This window comes from Aptenodytes patagonicus, chromosome 2 (genome assembly GCF_965638725.1).
Source record: "Aptenodytes patagonicus chromosome 2, bAptPat1.pri.cur, whole genome shotgun sequence".
Classification (NCBI taxonomy): Eukaryota; Metazoa; Chordata; class Aves; order Sphenisciformes; family Spheniscidae; genus Aptenodytes; species Aptenodytes patagonicus.
The window spans coordinates 146,436,466-146,451,948 of NC_134950.1; the positions used below are offsets into that span (position 1 = coordinate 146,436,466).

At 37.3% G+C, this 15,483-nt stretch overlaps 1 protein-coding gene across 4 annotated transcripts in view; it reads right to left on the bottom strand.

The window, feature by feature from the left end:
• Nucleotides 1-15,483, bottom strand: part of CDK14 (cyclin dependent kinase 14) — a 329,864-nt gene that overhangs the window by 88,745 nt on the left and 225,636 nt on the right. For all 4 annotated transcript variants that reach the window (XM_076331548.1, XM_076331551.1, XM_076331550.1 and 1 more), the window contains one exon: nt 4,550-4,598. In XM_076331548.1, the coding sequence (XP_076187663.1) occupies nt 4,550-4,598 (49 nt within the window). The remainder of the gene's footprint in view (nt 1-4,549; nt 4,599-15,483) is intronic.

Consider the following 15,483-nt stretch of genomic DNA (forward strand, 5'->3'; position numbering starts at 1 on the left):
GCCAGTCCATCCTGGAATGAAACTTTTAAACAACCTGGCCTCAGGAAGGGAGGTCTCGAGTACAGAGGCCATCTTGTTAAAGGAAGAAATCCCCAGCAGTGGGACTAGCTGTGAGAATAAAGTGTTATTTATATAATAAATACTGCCACGTTGGGGAATTACAAAGTAGTAGTCCTATTTATGCAGAGCAGAATTTGTTTTCAACTGCACCTTTTCTTTCCAACCTGATTTCTCACAATGCAACCCATTATGACAGAAGGATCTGAAAAAGCTTTTTATATCCTACCAAATATACACAACGATAATTAGTTCTCTTTTGTTATTCTTCTGTAAGGGTTTATTATTGTGGAGAAGCTTTTGCAAATTGAAAGAGGTTGCATTGCATTCTGAAGGCAGAGCTGTTCTTGTTTTTTATTGTCTAGAGATAATTGAACAGAAAAGTTCAGGAAAAAAGGTGAAAATATAATTCATTATGAACTCTATAGGAAGATGAGATTACCACATCTTAATTCTTTTTAGACCAGTATTTTATAATCACATTCCACAATATGTTAGTTCATGCAATGTAGGTGAAGCTTCATACTAGACAGAAGCAACTGTCAACGCAAGTTTTGTTTCCTAACATTATAAGCATTTCTACAAAATGTATAAATCACATCTTATCTACTAATATTCTCTTTATAATCTTCAGGTAGTTTGACAATGAGTGAAGAAATTCAGTGTTAAAGTCTCCAAAGAACTTAATTCACTATAAGTGATAATTAAATTATTTCCCTCAAACGCTTCCCAAAAGTAGCCTCTAAAACTGACCTATTTTAAGAATTTTAGGGATCTGATTTCTGATATAATGAGCCTGCTGGGTTTCACTTTGTCATCACTGTTACATTTCACACTTCTAGCTAATTTCCAGTTAGACTGGGAATTAAAGAGCCACTGCCTTGTGTCCATCATTGTTCCATTGTCTGGCTCTGCCTTTAAAATTCCCATCTCGTGGAAGCTGTTGTAGTCAGTCAGGTGCAATTAGTTTGCCCTCAATCTACCATCCGTGGCTTTTTGCGGGGCTTGGGGTTGGAGTTTTTTGCCTCTCTTCCTTCTGCCTTACAGACATGAAGCTGGCTCTGTAGAAGTTGGAAGCGTGTTATTCTTCCTTCTAGTAACGTCTCCTTACAGAAATTGAATTATAATGTACGTTTTGAGGTAAGCCTCTTTTTGAAGACTTCTAAACCCATATTCTCACACTTCCATGCCAGGACCTCAGAATATATATACGAACAAGGTAAAGGGCCAGACTGTGCCTGAAAGATGGAACAGTAGATGGTGAAAGCTTCATTGTGTTTAGAAAATTTAAAGTGTTCGCTTCCTATTTGGGAGCACGAAGCTCAATGCCGTGCTCTGTTTTACAGTTTCTATGGCAGTTTCTGTGTGACAAATTCCTTAATTTCTTTGTATCTCAATCCCCCCTCTATAAAATACAGTAACAGGACTTCACCTCAGAGAAGTTTAAGCACACACATAAATCCTTCCAAGCCCATAAACATTGTTCTTTAAGGTATATCTTTCAAAGGTACTACGATGTTGAGACGAAGTAACTCTGTAACAAAACCAATTCATATTTAAAAACAAAAGGCAGTATGTTTTTCTCCATGTCTTAGGTCTCATGTTTATCCCAACTACCCTTAAAACAATTCTATTTCAAGTGGGACATTTTTGTGTCATCAACAGTCTTCAACAAATCAAATCAGGAAGTTAAAAAGGAATTTTTTTTTTTAAGATTAGCGATTGCTGCTTTTTGAAACATGCTAATAAAGAAAGAAAATTTCTAGAATGAATCAGTCTGTCCATGTGTTAAGTTTTATAGCTGAATTATAAACCCTTGGGAATATGAGGTCTGTAGCAGAAATGTTTATACATCCTTAACTACAGCTATGCAAGCAACAGCGCTCTAATACAGCACACAGATAAAGATTTACACTAGAAAAAGAGAAAATCCTTTACATTTTGTATGTAAATGATACATAATTTTGAGGCACTGAATATTTCCTATTATAGCAGAACCGCATATATGAAGCGCTGAACTCTATGTATTGTCATTGCTTTCGGTCTTTCAATCCCTTCATTTATGCTGAAAAATTGCAAATCCTTTATGCACGGAGCACTGAAAATGTATAAATATTTTTGAAGAGGTTTCTTAGAAATTAAAAAGCTCTGGTCTTATTTGAGTCAGCCTGTGATGTGATCATAACTTGTGTCAATTATGAAGTCTCAGAGACTGAGGGTTTGTTTTAAGCAAACTGGGTTTTGTTCTTTTTTTGTATTTTACGAAAACAGAAATTTCATGCAATGTTCTTGAAGGAAATATAAGATATCAACTTTTAAAATTCAAATCTATTATTGTACTTATTCATACACAGGAGATACTGCTCAGTCTAACTGCTGTTAAAATATAGAAAAACACTCAGTCCGTGCCTGCAGAATGGATGGAATAGCGTGCCAGTATCTATTCACATTACTTACGCATATATATGCCCCCAAGCAAACACATTCACATCAATATTCGTTTCCTTGTCCCTCTTTCCCAATCCAGATCTAATTGCCTAGATTGTAATATAATTGGTTCTTCCAAGCTTTTGGATTTCATTAACTACTTTCAAAGAAAAAATGAACTTGCAAGTTTGTTCATTGTTAAAGGACAGAATATAGACAATTCTAGTGACTTACTTTTTAAAATGAAAGCTGTGACTTTCAGGGAATTACATTATTCCAAGCAGTAAGACTGAGGTAGAGTCAAACATTGCAAGATGCCTGCAAGGATCACAAGAACTGGCAAAACTGTTTGAGATATTCACAAAAGCTAACTATAAGTGAAGCGAATCTTCCTGTTACTCCCTCTAGAGTAAACAGGAGATGGACTCTTCCATGAAAGCCACCAAATTAGGCTCCCAGTCTGAACTGGACAAGCCAGGAACTTTTCTAGAGGCTGTTGAAAGTCAATTAACTCAGGTAGGTGACACTTAACCTTTGTGAAGGCCTGCACTGGCTTCAGTGCCAGCTTTATGCGTCTCATTGCAAGAACTGGAAAGATACTCCTAACCATGGAGGACCCAGTAGTAATGCAGAGCGAGCTACAGGGTCATGAAAGACACCTGGCACTGCAGAAATACAGGTTCTGACTCAAAGGATGAACGTTGATGATACCACATCCAAAAACTAACACCTAATTTTAACTATGATCCTGTTACATTAAGAGATTTCTCCTCCCCCAGTTAAACACAATTTCAAAAGGGTTTTTGTTTGTTTGTTTGTTTTTTTAAATGAAAAATGCATTTGTGCTTCAGTCCAAAACACTGGACCAAATTGGTTTGGGAAGGAGCAGATGGAGAAGAATAGAATGGCAGCGTATAGACCTCATCACATCTTGGGCAAGTGACCATGCTATGTAGACACACTCCATTGCTAATAAATTAGGATATTGAAAAAGGATTTGGACTACTACCCTATCGGTAACTTTTTTTCCTTATAACAAGGAAGTTCCTTCACCAAAGCATTTTGTATCTTCAACTTCAGTGGTGAACTTGGAGGAGGACATGCTTCAGTCTCCTGCCGACTTCTCTCTTGAACTCCCTGGTAAACTACCAACAAGACAGCCAGTTGGTACCAACAATAAAACTTGGAATGAGTATCGGAAAGAAAACAGCAATTCTGGTGCAGCAAAGGCTTAGCCTTGTTGCAAAAAATTTTGATCAGAAGAGAGTGGAGAAAAATTCTAACAATTTTTCTGGGAAGACAAGTTGTTGATATAGCTGTTATCCTGCTCATCCAACTCAAACTATGTATGCTTTCTTCAAAACATAAAAGATGTTAATCACTCAATATAGTGCTGCCCAAATATCCTGTCTACAAAGATTCTTCATGTGCTGAGAAAACTTCTAGTAAACTACACAGATGATTGGTTAGGCATTCCTGGCTTACTAGGCAACCTTTCTGGATTTTGAGCACAATACCTTTATATCAGTGTCCATCTGATGTAAATGGGACAAAATTCAAGGAAAAAAAAAAAGGCAGTGAATTCACATTGACTTTTTTCAGTCATGATAATTAAAATATAGAACAGTATGGTCATCAGCTCACAGCAATGACCAGATGGACCTGGCAACAGGGGATGATTATGTGGAAACAACACTCAAAGTTGATTAGAAACATATTCTTTAGAAGTCTCTTAATTGTTATAGTGGAACAGAGAAAACAAGATTAAAAACTGATGACCCAAAGCAGTAATACAGCATCTCTCAATGAGCTCAATATGCTTGCCAACTGCTATCCCCAAGAAGAAAAGACTACACTATACAGTTTTTCCCTATTTACAGGTAACTGGCAATTCAAAAACATTCCAAACTGGCAGACGCAGGAAAGAATAACACTTCAGTAATTCCACATTTGTACTGTAATTAAAAAGGATAAAGCTATTTTAAGGTAACTATGATAACTTCAGCTTGGCATGAATCTCATCCTTGAAGAGTCAAAAGAGTAATTAAAAAAAAAAAAGACTTACTTATTCCATGCTTGTCTAAGATTTTTAGGGCTGTACTGTGTAAACCGTTCTGTAAGAAAAAGAAGAGGCACATTCAATTATTTATGCTAAAACCAGGATTTTTTTTTCAAATATATTTATCTACTGTCAATTTTCATCATTTCATCATTTCTATGTAACCACTGCGGCTCAAGTCCCAAGACAGGGAAAGAAAACCAGCATAGGAGCAATTGCCATACAAAGAGAGAAAAAAAAAACCCATAAAACAAAACCAAAAATACCCCCCAAACCCCCCAATTTCTTAAAACAAACAAACAAACCAAAACAAACCATCATGACATAAAGCTCATTTACTGTGGCATCACCAGAAATGGAAATTTTTGCAATTATTTCTAAAGTAGTATTTGACTGCTAAGGGAAAAAAAAAAGCTTGAAATCTAAATTTTTTTTTTCTTCATCACAAATACTATTCTCTGTGATCTCACTGTCATGAGAGATCACATGCTTTGCGGGAGGCATAAGAGTAAGTGTGGGTCTGTGTGGCCACATAACAGTTCATTTTCTAAACAACAACATATAAATAATCAGCAGAAGTAACAAGTACAATGACAGCTTATTTACTCAAACATTAAGTTCTTAAGTTCAGATATAAGTACTTTCCCTCTCATATCCAAGGAGATACTTGCTCTGCAGTAGGACTCCAGTTGGCAGAGGAAGATGCTATGAAATCTGCTGCAGAAGCGAAGGGCCAGTATCTGTTAGTCCTTTGAGCAGGAGCTAAGTGCCTCTCAGGAAGAAAAAAAATGCAAACCAGCTGGAGAATATAATAACATTTTCCATGAAGCCTCATCACACTGAAATCCTACCATGTAGACTGGTACTTGCCCTGGCTAACTACCCTAGTGTGATGGCATTAGTTGCTGTGAAGAAGTCCTAAACTTACAAAATCTCAAAAATTATTTTTGCTTCCTCTCCAGCCATGAACATGACATTTAATAGGCACACTGTACAGTTACAACAGTATTTTTTTTATATATATATATATGTGCATACACATATGCATGCATCTTACTGTGCAAAACAACTGTAAATGTTGGGAGGGGTTGTGTTCAAATTCCTGTATTTGTATACTTCACTTATGTCAGTTCTAAAGTTCTCACATATACTTCATAGGTAGTCAGTTCTAAAGATGCAACAACTATGCAAAAACTGTGGCACATACAAAATCCCAGCATCAATGTGGATGATTTTGTTTCGTATGCCTATTTTCTTCTTCTTTAACTAAAAAGTTTTATGCAGAAACTTCAACTTTCATTGACATGGCTATCAGAAGTTTTCGGTAAGTGGTAGACCTGCAAACTGTGTCTGAGGGCCACTTCACATTTACAAATTTTGTTGCTTTAACAATACTGATGCAGTTAAAGCAATGAAATCACTCCCTCTTAGATATGTATGACAAGTGTACTGGGAACTGGAAGCTTCATGACTATAACTAGTTTTAGCACCAATATAAATTATAAATATCACTTACGTAATATTGTGTCTGAATTTACTCAAATAACTTTCTTAGCAAAACCCCCAAATGCTAACTACACTATCATACCTTTAAAGGCTTTTAGATGTAGATAAACATATGAAACAAAAGTTTGTAAGGTTTGCTTTTTGGTTTTTTTTTTTTTTATATTATCAACAAAAAGTTTCTGCACTTGGAAAATATTTGACTATCATAGATGATCATTAAAGTAGCACCTAGTTGACTTCCCCGTGTTATATATAAGATGAATGAAGATATTTAGCTAAGAGAAGACTCTCAGTAACTCTCAGATGTGCCACCATTACACAGTTCTCAATAAACTAAAATTATTAGGTTGAATTTTTATGAACCATGTTATACAGTGTTATAAAGCTTAATTTGTTCTTAGGATTAGGATATTGTAAGAAATAAATTATAGGTCATGTGGTACATTTTACTAACTGAAAATATATTGCTCCATAAATATATCTCCCCAAATAAAGTATTTTTATTGCCAATTTTGTGCGCATTTCTTAAAATATTTGAACTAATTTCTGATATGTCTTATTATTGAAAATGCTACCATATTACTCAGTGTGAACTTGAGAAGCATTTAGATTGAATACCACACTACTGACATTATCCTAAATTTTGTAAATTAGAAGCTCTACAGTACTTTCCAATTACTGATAAAGTCAGTTATCCCAGGAACTTAGCAGCTTGGATACTATAAAAAGGAAAAGCAATTTAAACCATTGCGGTAGGTTTTTTCTCTATTTTCTGTTAAGTCTTGATAACGCAATGAGTGCAGAACGTAAGGGGAAAAAAAGAAGTTGCTGGGTACGTTCTTACCGAGAGCAGCAAGTGAAGAGATTTCCTTACAATTTTCTGTGTGCACATACTACAACAAAATAACTTATCACATCAGAGGCATCCAGATTAAAATTATAGGAAGTGCCAATTTCTTTTTATCTCTATTATACATTGCATGCAATGCATCTAACTACAGATGTGCCGATGCCCCGAGGCAGGTCTTTAAATCAAACGGGCAAAGTAGTCAACATCATTCTTAGATGCAGCCATGGTTCAGTACCAGTAACACGGCACTGGAGTCAGTGCCTGTGATTATGTTTTAATGTCCAATAGCAGAAATAAAAACTCAGTATTGAAGCACATGTTTTGTAGTAAGTAGTTCAAGCATCTTATTGGCGTTGAGAATATGACCCAAACTTACAAGGGAGAGGAACATTACAATTCAAACTGTACCTGTTGTTTACTAATTCAGCTTCTGCTCTCCAGAGGAAAAGCCTGAACCCCAGTAAGGTCAATAGCCAAGCTGCATTGGCCTCAGCAGGACCTGAGCTCACCCTTGAATTTCAGTTTACAAATGTGAATTAAAAGCATATATGCAAGCAGATACTCACCCATAAAAACAGGAAGAAAATAAAGACTTTCTGTACTTTATAAGTAAATAGTCCAACCATAAAACACTGTCCATTCATTTATGACAAAGGACTGAAAAATAAGATGCAGCCAGACAGTGCTGCGTAACAACAAGCCTGAGATACACATGGAAATTCAGCTAATAAAGTGCAGATTTGCACAATAATCTATTTTGGTGCAGAAAAGTGCTGGGTGGAAAGAGAACTGAACTGACTTGAAGCATTGCTGAAAAGCTAACCTCGACCTGGGGAAAGACAGATTTTGATTTTATCTGTCATTCTGCAATATGTTTTGGTCAGTTACTGAGCTGGTTCAAACTGGCACAGCAACACTAACTTCAACAGCGCTACATCCCCTTAAAACAGTTGAGAAGTATCATACACAACATATTTTCTTGACTGGACTGTCAGGGGTTCACTTTAATCAATTTAAGCTATTTTCACTGTGGGAGGAAAACATAGAGTCAACCACTTGGCCAAATTGCCTTAAGGTCTTAATGTCCAAAGATCTGTTTCAGTTCTGCAAGAAACTGAAAAACAACTGCTATGCCAGATGAGTTTTTACTGAAAAAGCGATACACTGGAACCAGTTGTGTAAGTGCTGTCATAAGGGACACGCATAAGCAAAATGAACAAACTTCTCAAAGGGATCTTCCTTCTTTACTCAGTCTACTGCTCTACTCTAAACCTCTTTTTAAATAAGTACCTTAATACACCATATTTATCAGGCAGGGAGAGGGAAAACTAGGGGGGAAAACATGGATAGGGTGAAACCCTGTCTATAGAGAGGCAAATGTTAGTCCTGAGTCCTTAATTTCAAACTCCATTTATATGCTGCGTGACTGCAGACCATGCTTCTCCTAACCATTGGCATCAACTTTTTCCCCTCTACTCCAAGCAGATTAGAGGCTCCTTGCTTGAAATTCTTTATAAGGAAAGAAACCACATATTGATAAAATACAGCTCACATTTTTCTACACAATTTTGTGGTCGTGCCTCCAACCAGAGTCTTGTTAACTTTCACGGACAGTATAACTAGATGGGACTACTGTAATTAAGCCCAGCCTCGTGTACATGCCAGCTCTTAGTACTTTCCTGAATTAATCCTTCTTCAGTGAATAAAAAACAGAGTAACAAAACCAGCTGATTTTGACTTCAGAGCTGCCAGAACAGAGAAGCTACAACAATCTTGTCCTTGAGCTTCTCCATCATGGCCCAGTTTTTTAAGTCCTGAACTGTGAAAGCACAGTATTACATACCTACGAACACCAATCTTGCAGTCACAACACAGGCAAAAAAAGAGGTAACTTAGCCTCCCAACTTTTATCTGAGGAAATCCTGCTTGTGTCCAATTAATGACAGAACTGGAATTCAGTCTCACAATTACATCCCCAGGTTTGCTTCTGAGTTACTTTTCAGAGTGAACAACTCACACACACCTGTATGAATGCCTCTAGAATGTCCTGTAATACTAGATGGATTTAATACAACCAAATCTAAAGCTATACATATGTGACTGTGACCAACTGCATGAAATTACATTTTATGATACTTTCAAGCATATAGCTTTGGTATTTGTTTTTCAGACGCTCCCATTGATTTGATCATAAAAACCAGTAATATCAGTCAGTAGATCTTGACTGTATGAGAGATCCTGGGAATACTGCAGAATTACCATGAATGCTCCCCCAAAAAAGAAATCTTTGCCTGACATACATTACGAAAGGCAGCAGCATAGGCGATCCAAATCTCAGTCCAACATTGTGGAAGAAACCCCGTGTAGTGAAAACTTACTACCCCTCCCTCAGAACTGAAAGGCAAACAGGCACATGCGAGAATTTCATGTAGACACTCACATTATCACCCACCCACACAACCATCCTCCAGCGCATGCAAGCCACTGTCAAGAACGCGAGGCACACCATCTTGCTGAGGCAGCTGCTCACTCTTACCAGTGCTGAGGTTAAAGAAACCTGAAAAACTGTACGTTTACAGATCAAGATTAGATCTCAGATGTATTTTGTTTTTTTATAGTTCAAATTCTGAGCATATATACAGGAGTTCAAATCTTTTCAGATTATTATTATTAAATGTGCTTATTTTGAATAAAAACACTGGAAGACCGACACAGTAAGCTCATCTGAAATGTAAAGTAAAAAGTGTGATTTTAATTTCCTTTATGCAAACACTTAAATATTTGCAAATCTTTTGGGAACAAATTCAGGAAACAAAATTTGATCCTCTGCATTTTTATCCCAAATATACAGTCATCACCCTCACTGGCAACCATGTCTCACTGTTAAAGAGCTGGCTTTTCACATGGGTGCTGTATTTCACTAGTCAAAGGTGATTTTTGCTTATGTGAAACAAAAGAAGGAAGAGATTTCTGGTTTTGTTTAAATCCCGCAGCACCTGAAAGTGTTTACCATTTGCTTCTTAGAAGGCCCAGTTAGCCAAATCTTGATTAATTAAGTGGCATATTCATAATCAAATGCTGTGTAAAGAGATCCCTACATAGGACTGCATAAATAAAAGCAAACATACAGTACTCATATTCCTTACTGGAAAGAAGTACCAATTGCAAAATCTTCCTGTAGCATACCATTTACTCTTAAGATTTTAAAAGAGTATAGAAAAGGAGTAGGCTAATATATTGCATCCACACCTTCAGAAGCCCAGCCTCGGAGCCAAGATTCACAGTTCTGCTGGGCACTAAACACGACCCACTCAGATGCTGGGCGGTGCAGTTACACAAACATTCTTCCGGCAGTAAATGGATTTGAGTTGCTATTTGCTTCAGACCTTGCAGCACGGCTTACTCAATGCCTCGTGTGCCAAGGAAGTTTTTCTGACTGTGCCCCACAAACAGTAGCATCCACAAAGCTATTGGAATAACGACTGCGAAATGGAAGCAGAAGTGAGCAACCAGAGGGAAGAGAGGGAGTAAATTTCTTGAGCTGGTTGATTTGACAAACCTGATGCATCAAAAAAATTATGTTCTTAAAACAACTGCTCCCAAATTGTACTCAGCTTGAAGACTTAGGGGGAAAAGAAAGCCTGTGCCAGAAAGCTCATCCATTACACCCAGCTGTATTAAGTGATCTTAGAAATGACAGTATTTCTATTTCTTATTTCCTTTAGACAACCGCTCTACAGCAACAGTGTTATATATGCATACTCACTTGTGTGCCCACATATATACCTACATGCTCTCCACTGCAAACATCATTATCTGCCTGATAAACACACTCCATCTGACAGCCCTGCATCAAGGGCAGGTTCAAACGGAAGCGAATTTCAGCAGAACTCACTAGTGAGCTTATTAGCAGACCACTGAAGGAACTACTGGTCTGCTGTGAGAATTGAAAAAATAAGCACTTGCATTTTAAGTAATATAAAACAAGATGAGGGTTTTTTCTCTTTTATCAGTCAGAAAAACACATGAACTATTATACCTTTGCCACGGTTGCCTTGAAAGACCTAGAATAGGCAAGAAAAGCTACATAAGGAATTAGAAGCAGACTACATTTTGATTTTTTAGCTCCTTTTTAGCACTATTGATAATCAGCTTCTAGTCTAAACCAAAGAACTTAAAATGCAGTTTGACTTCAAGGCATTTTTTATGTTGTTAATCAAAACATGCTGGCTAATATGCATTCCTTGATTAATGTTCTTCTCTATTTAAAACCAAATGTGATTAGCTTAAATGCAAATATTTAAACATCACCATAATTAATGTTTTGAAAAGTCTAAGGCATTATTTCTTCAAATGGGTTTTCTTTACATTTAAGTGAAAAGTCTAAAGTGACTAACACTGTATTGTGACATGTAAGACTCATGCCATTTTTATTAAAGATTCAATCCTAAAAATATTTAAATTATGTTAGCTAAAGATATAAAGACGAGCATCCATGCTGACAAGCAAAATTTTCAAGTACTCTTTGCAGCCCTAATATGCAGTTAGAGTTTTTACTGAAGTCCTATCACAACTGGAGTTTTATCATAATCATGAGGTAAACTTTCCTTTTGTATGCCAAATGCCTTGAGAAAAATTATTTCAGTTCCCCGCCCTTCATCCCCCTCCCCTCTCCTCCCTCCCAAAAGTACCTGCTTTAGCAGAGCACAGGCTGTGTAAAGAGGAAGGATAGATGCTGTTTTCTACATTCTCTACTGAGCATGAATAGAAAATGTAATTTTAATAGTCAGCATTGTCTAAAGCACTGGGCTTTTATAGTAAATGTCTCCCCCTTTTAGCAGTGCTCACACTAGCTCCCTTGCATATACAGTAGTTACTTTAACTTTTCAGTTTTAGGCAATTTTGTTTAAAGAATGGTGAAAACACTGACAACTCTGTTCCCTTGAGTTGTGGATACCAGAGACTTGAGGAAACACCAAAATATTACAGTTTTGACAAAATTAAAGAAGAGGGGGAGAAATTTGAAATTAATTCTCTTTTACAGATCCCTCTGTCTCCTTTCTTCAAGTACTCAAATTCCTGAAGACTCTATCTATACCAGTAAGTTAAATGTGCTTGGGACTGTTGTCTGGCTGAGACACCATCACTGTCCTGTGTCCGTACTACTGCAGCACCCTTCCACCTCCATCCTCCAATATAGATGCAAGGCATACTTCTTACTGGGAGCGGTTCCCAGCCCACACTAACTCCCTAACCATGCCCAGGAATTAATTATTTGGAAGTGCTAGTTGTCATGAGCTAAAGGCATGACAGAGGCTGCTCTAACAGTTTAACAGCAGAGACTCCCACATCGCCTGGGAACATTCACTGGCATCAGTGTAGATGTAAACAAACAAGATATTGATTCAGTGTGTAACAAATTGTTGACAGGCTTTGGTGAAACTCTATAGGAAAAACTGTTATGAAAGTTTGAAAAGCCGTATGTCCTCATATACAGTATTTCCACAGCTTTGTGCCAAAACAGTTTATTCTCTCAGCCCAGCCCTACTCTAAATGAAGACTTAATCCTTTGAAAGAACTTGGCTATCAATCAGCTGTTAAGATGCAGGTAGGCAGATCGTATTTCTAAACCAAATCTGTATTTATTGATCACCTGGGAAGCAAAGCAGAACTCCAGAGTCAGAACACCAGCTCTGCAGTGGTTTTGTCAGTCACAGACTCGGGATTTTTTAATAAATCCATGAAGTATCTGTCAATCTCTGGCAGACTCCATGTTATGCAGTATTTCCTATGAATGCTGTTTTCTCTCTCTGGTTTCCTTCTGTCTTTTGTTTTCTCCTTAAGGAGAGTATCTTTCTCTTAAATCTTTTCATCCTGACTTTAGGGATTCTCTTTTAAAAACCAGTGCTCAGTAGATGTTTCCATTGTCTCATAAAGACACCTTTTCGGGTATATTACTTTATATTATACCTGATTGTCTCTTGAACACAGCAAGGTTCAGGCTCCCACATCATCAGCCCAAGATTAAATATTTAACTTTCTTTCACATAGAAACAGTATTGTAAGGAAACTGAGGCACAGTAAACATTACAAAGCATTCTCACATTTTCTCCACCTTCCTAACAAGTCACTTCTTGACTGTTACCATCTCTTCATGGCCACCATCACTTCATTTATCTTCTGTTGTGACCAAATCTTAGCTTCTCCCACTTTGCTCACTGACAGTACCTTGTGATAAATCTCTATTTAACTTCCCAGGATGGAGGTTACGCAGCGTCAGTCATACACACTAATTGAGAATTTAGGAAGAATGAAAACGTGACTGAAGTGTAGATGTTGATACAGAAGGCTTATCTTGCCCAATTATTTGGACAGGACTCTGAATCCAGACAAAATGGCTAGAGGAGAAAGGAAGATAAGACTCCAGACTAAGAAAAATGGGAGATTTAATGACGATGGAAAGAATAATACACAAAAATCAGGAAGACTCAGACACGAGTCCGGTAAGGAAGCAGCATGTTTTGGAATACTGCTCCATCTCCACTTTTGCAGATGAGACAGTAGATGCCTACTTTCATTTTGTTCCTGGAGACATTGGTCTGGTGATACTATAAGTGGTTGGATCTGGTTTAGTGCAGCAAATCTACGTATTTCTTAAAGTATTGTAATAAAAGAATAAATAGCGAAAACATGTTCTCCAAGTCATGTGCCAGAGGATCATGTTCATCATTTACAGTGTCTCTTTACATCATGGACAGTGTTTCTGTCCAATAACCTGTAACATGAAGCTTCCAAGCTGGATGAAACCTCAAGATTTTATTGAAACAACAACTAACACTGTCATAATTTCCTTGAACTGCCTTCTTATTTGAGGGCAGATAATTTACTTGCACAGTGATTCTGAATGGCTGGGTTTCTTTGGTGATACATGAGTACAGGAAGATGCACTCAAGATTATAGCAATCATAACAGCTTCAAAATGCATCACAGGGGTAACCTGAAGTTACTGAAATACTTCTGAATTATTTCAGGATTTTCAAATGGATTATTTAGATCATCCTTAAGTAATTTACTAAGCAGGACATGTGTGTCTGTGTACATGTATATACATCTGCTAACACAAACTGAGAGGACCAAGGCCGAGACACAGAGAAAGCTCAAAGACCAGGTCAACTTTTAGCTTTAAATATCTCCCATATTACTTAGCGTATTTGTAAGATGGAAAGTCATCAAAGACCTCAAAGCAGGCAGATAAAATAAAAGTTGTTTTCTGACTTTTTAAATGGCAAAACAAATTATGACTTATTTTATTTTCACAATTACAGGCTGTTAAAATCACTGAGGTTAGGGGTTTAGATGATGTAGAGCCACCCACAGCTAGCCTGAGGAACACATTTCTTATTCAGCCTCAGAAATGCTCCCACATATTAAGATGTCAGAGTTCATCGTTGTTTATGCACTGGCTGCTTTCCATAATAATCAGACCCTCGGTCACTCTAGCAGAGAAGAGACTAATGCCATGTTTTTCAGACATGTTTTTCCTAGTAAACTGTGATTAGCTCTCTGCAGCGCAGGACTGTGCCCTAGCAAATCACAGCATGAAAATTAGTTGTTTAAGTCTGTATGCAAACAAGAAATACAATGAAATATTGCTTCTACTCTCAACAGTCTTCCCAACTCCACAGGCATTTAATGTGCCCAGCATTTTTTTAACTACAGTAACTATTTATTACTGATACTTTCTGTTCAAATCCCATTGTTTTATGCTTACACAACTCAGTTTACAGCATCAAAGCCTTGCCTGAGTGAATGTTGATATCCTCATCACCAGTGCTCTCTGCACTTCTCAATTTATCGCACTTACTGTTTGCAGCTATCAGTATTAAAACTCACAAAGACACGCAAAACACAGGAGTTACTTAACCCCATATCATCTATATTTAAATGCAGTAATTTCACAAATCTTAAAGAACAATGGAATTGGTTCAGATTTGGGGCAAGGCATTTCAGGTTCCCTCCTGCATTCTTCTGCTAAGGAAAGGAAAAGATTAAGTCATCTTGAATGTATTATTAAAGCATTAACCTCCATTTTTGCTCCAAAGAAGTCAGTTGGGAAAGAAGAGTCTTTCAGTCCTATACACTGAGGAAATTTTCTCTAGGGTGTAACAACAATTTCAGACCAACAGAGAGGGGAGTATGGCTGGCTGAGCATCTATGGAAGGGGACAATGCAGCATTGCCATAGCCAGAAAACTTTTGTGCACAGAATGGCATGAAGGAAAGCATTTTTTTAAGAAGCAACAGAGAACCGGGTATCCATGACCAAACAGCTCCAACGACCCTAATAACATGAGCAAATAGTGTAATTCCAGCCCAGTCCATAGGTCAGAGCACTTTGTGCAGAGCATGCTTTAGATGCTGGTACCCCAGTATGATCCCAGAGGTGATGTGTTTTGCTGCTCTAACCATTCCACACTTTATCAGCATAAAGTCCAATTACTCCATTTGGGGGTATGTAAGCCAAGTTTTGCTTGTCCAGTTAGATTATGCTCTCTATTGCTGTAACTTCCAAAATCAGCAAATAA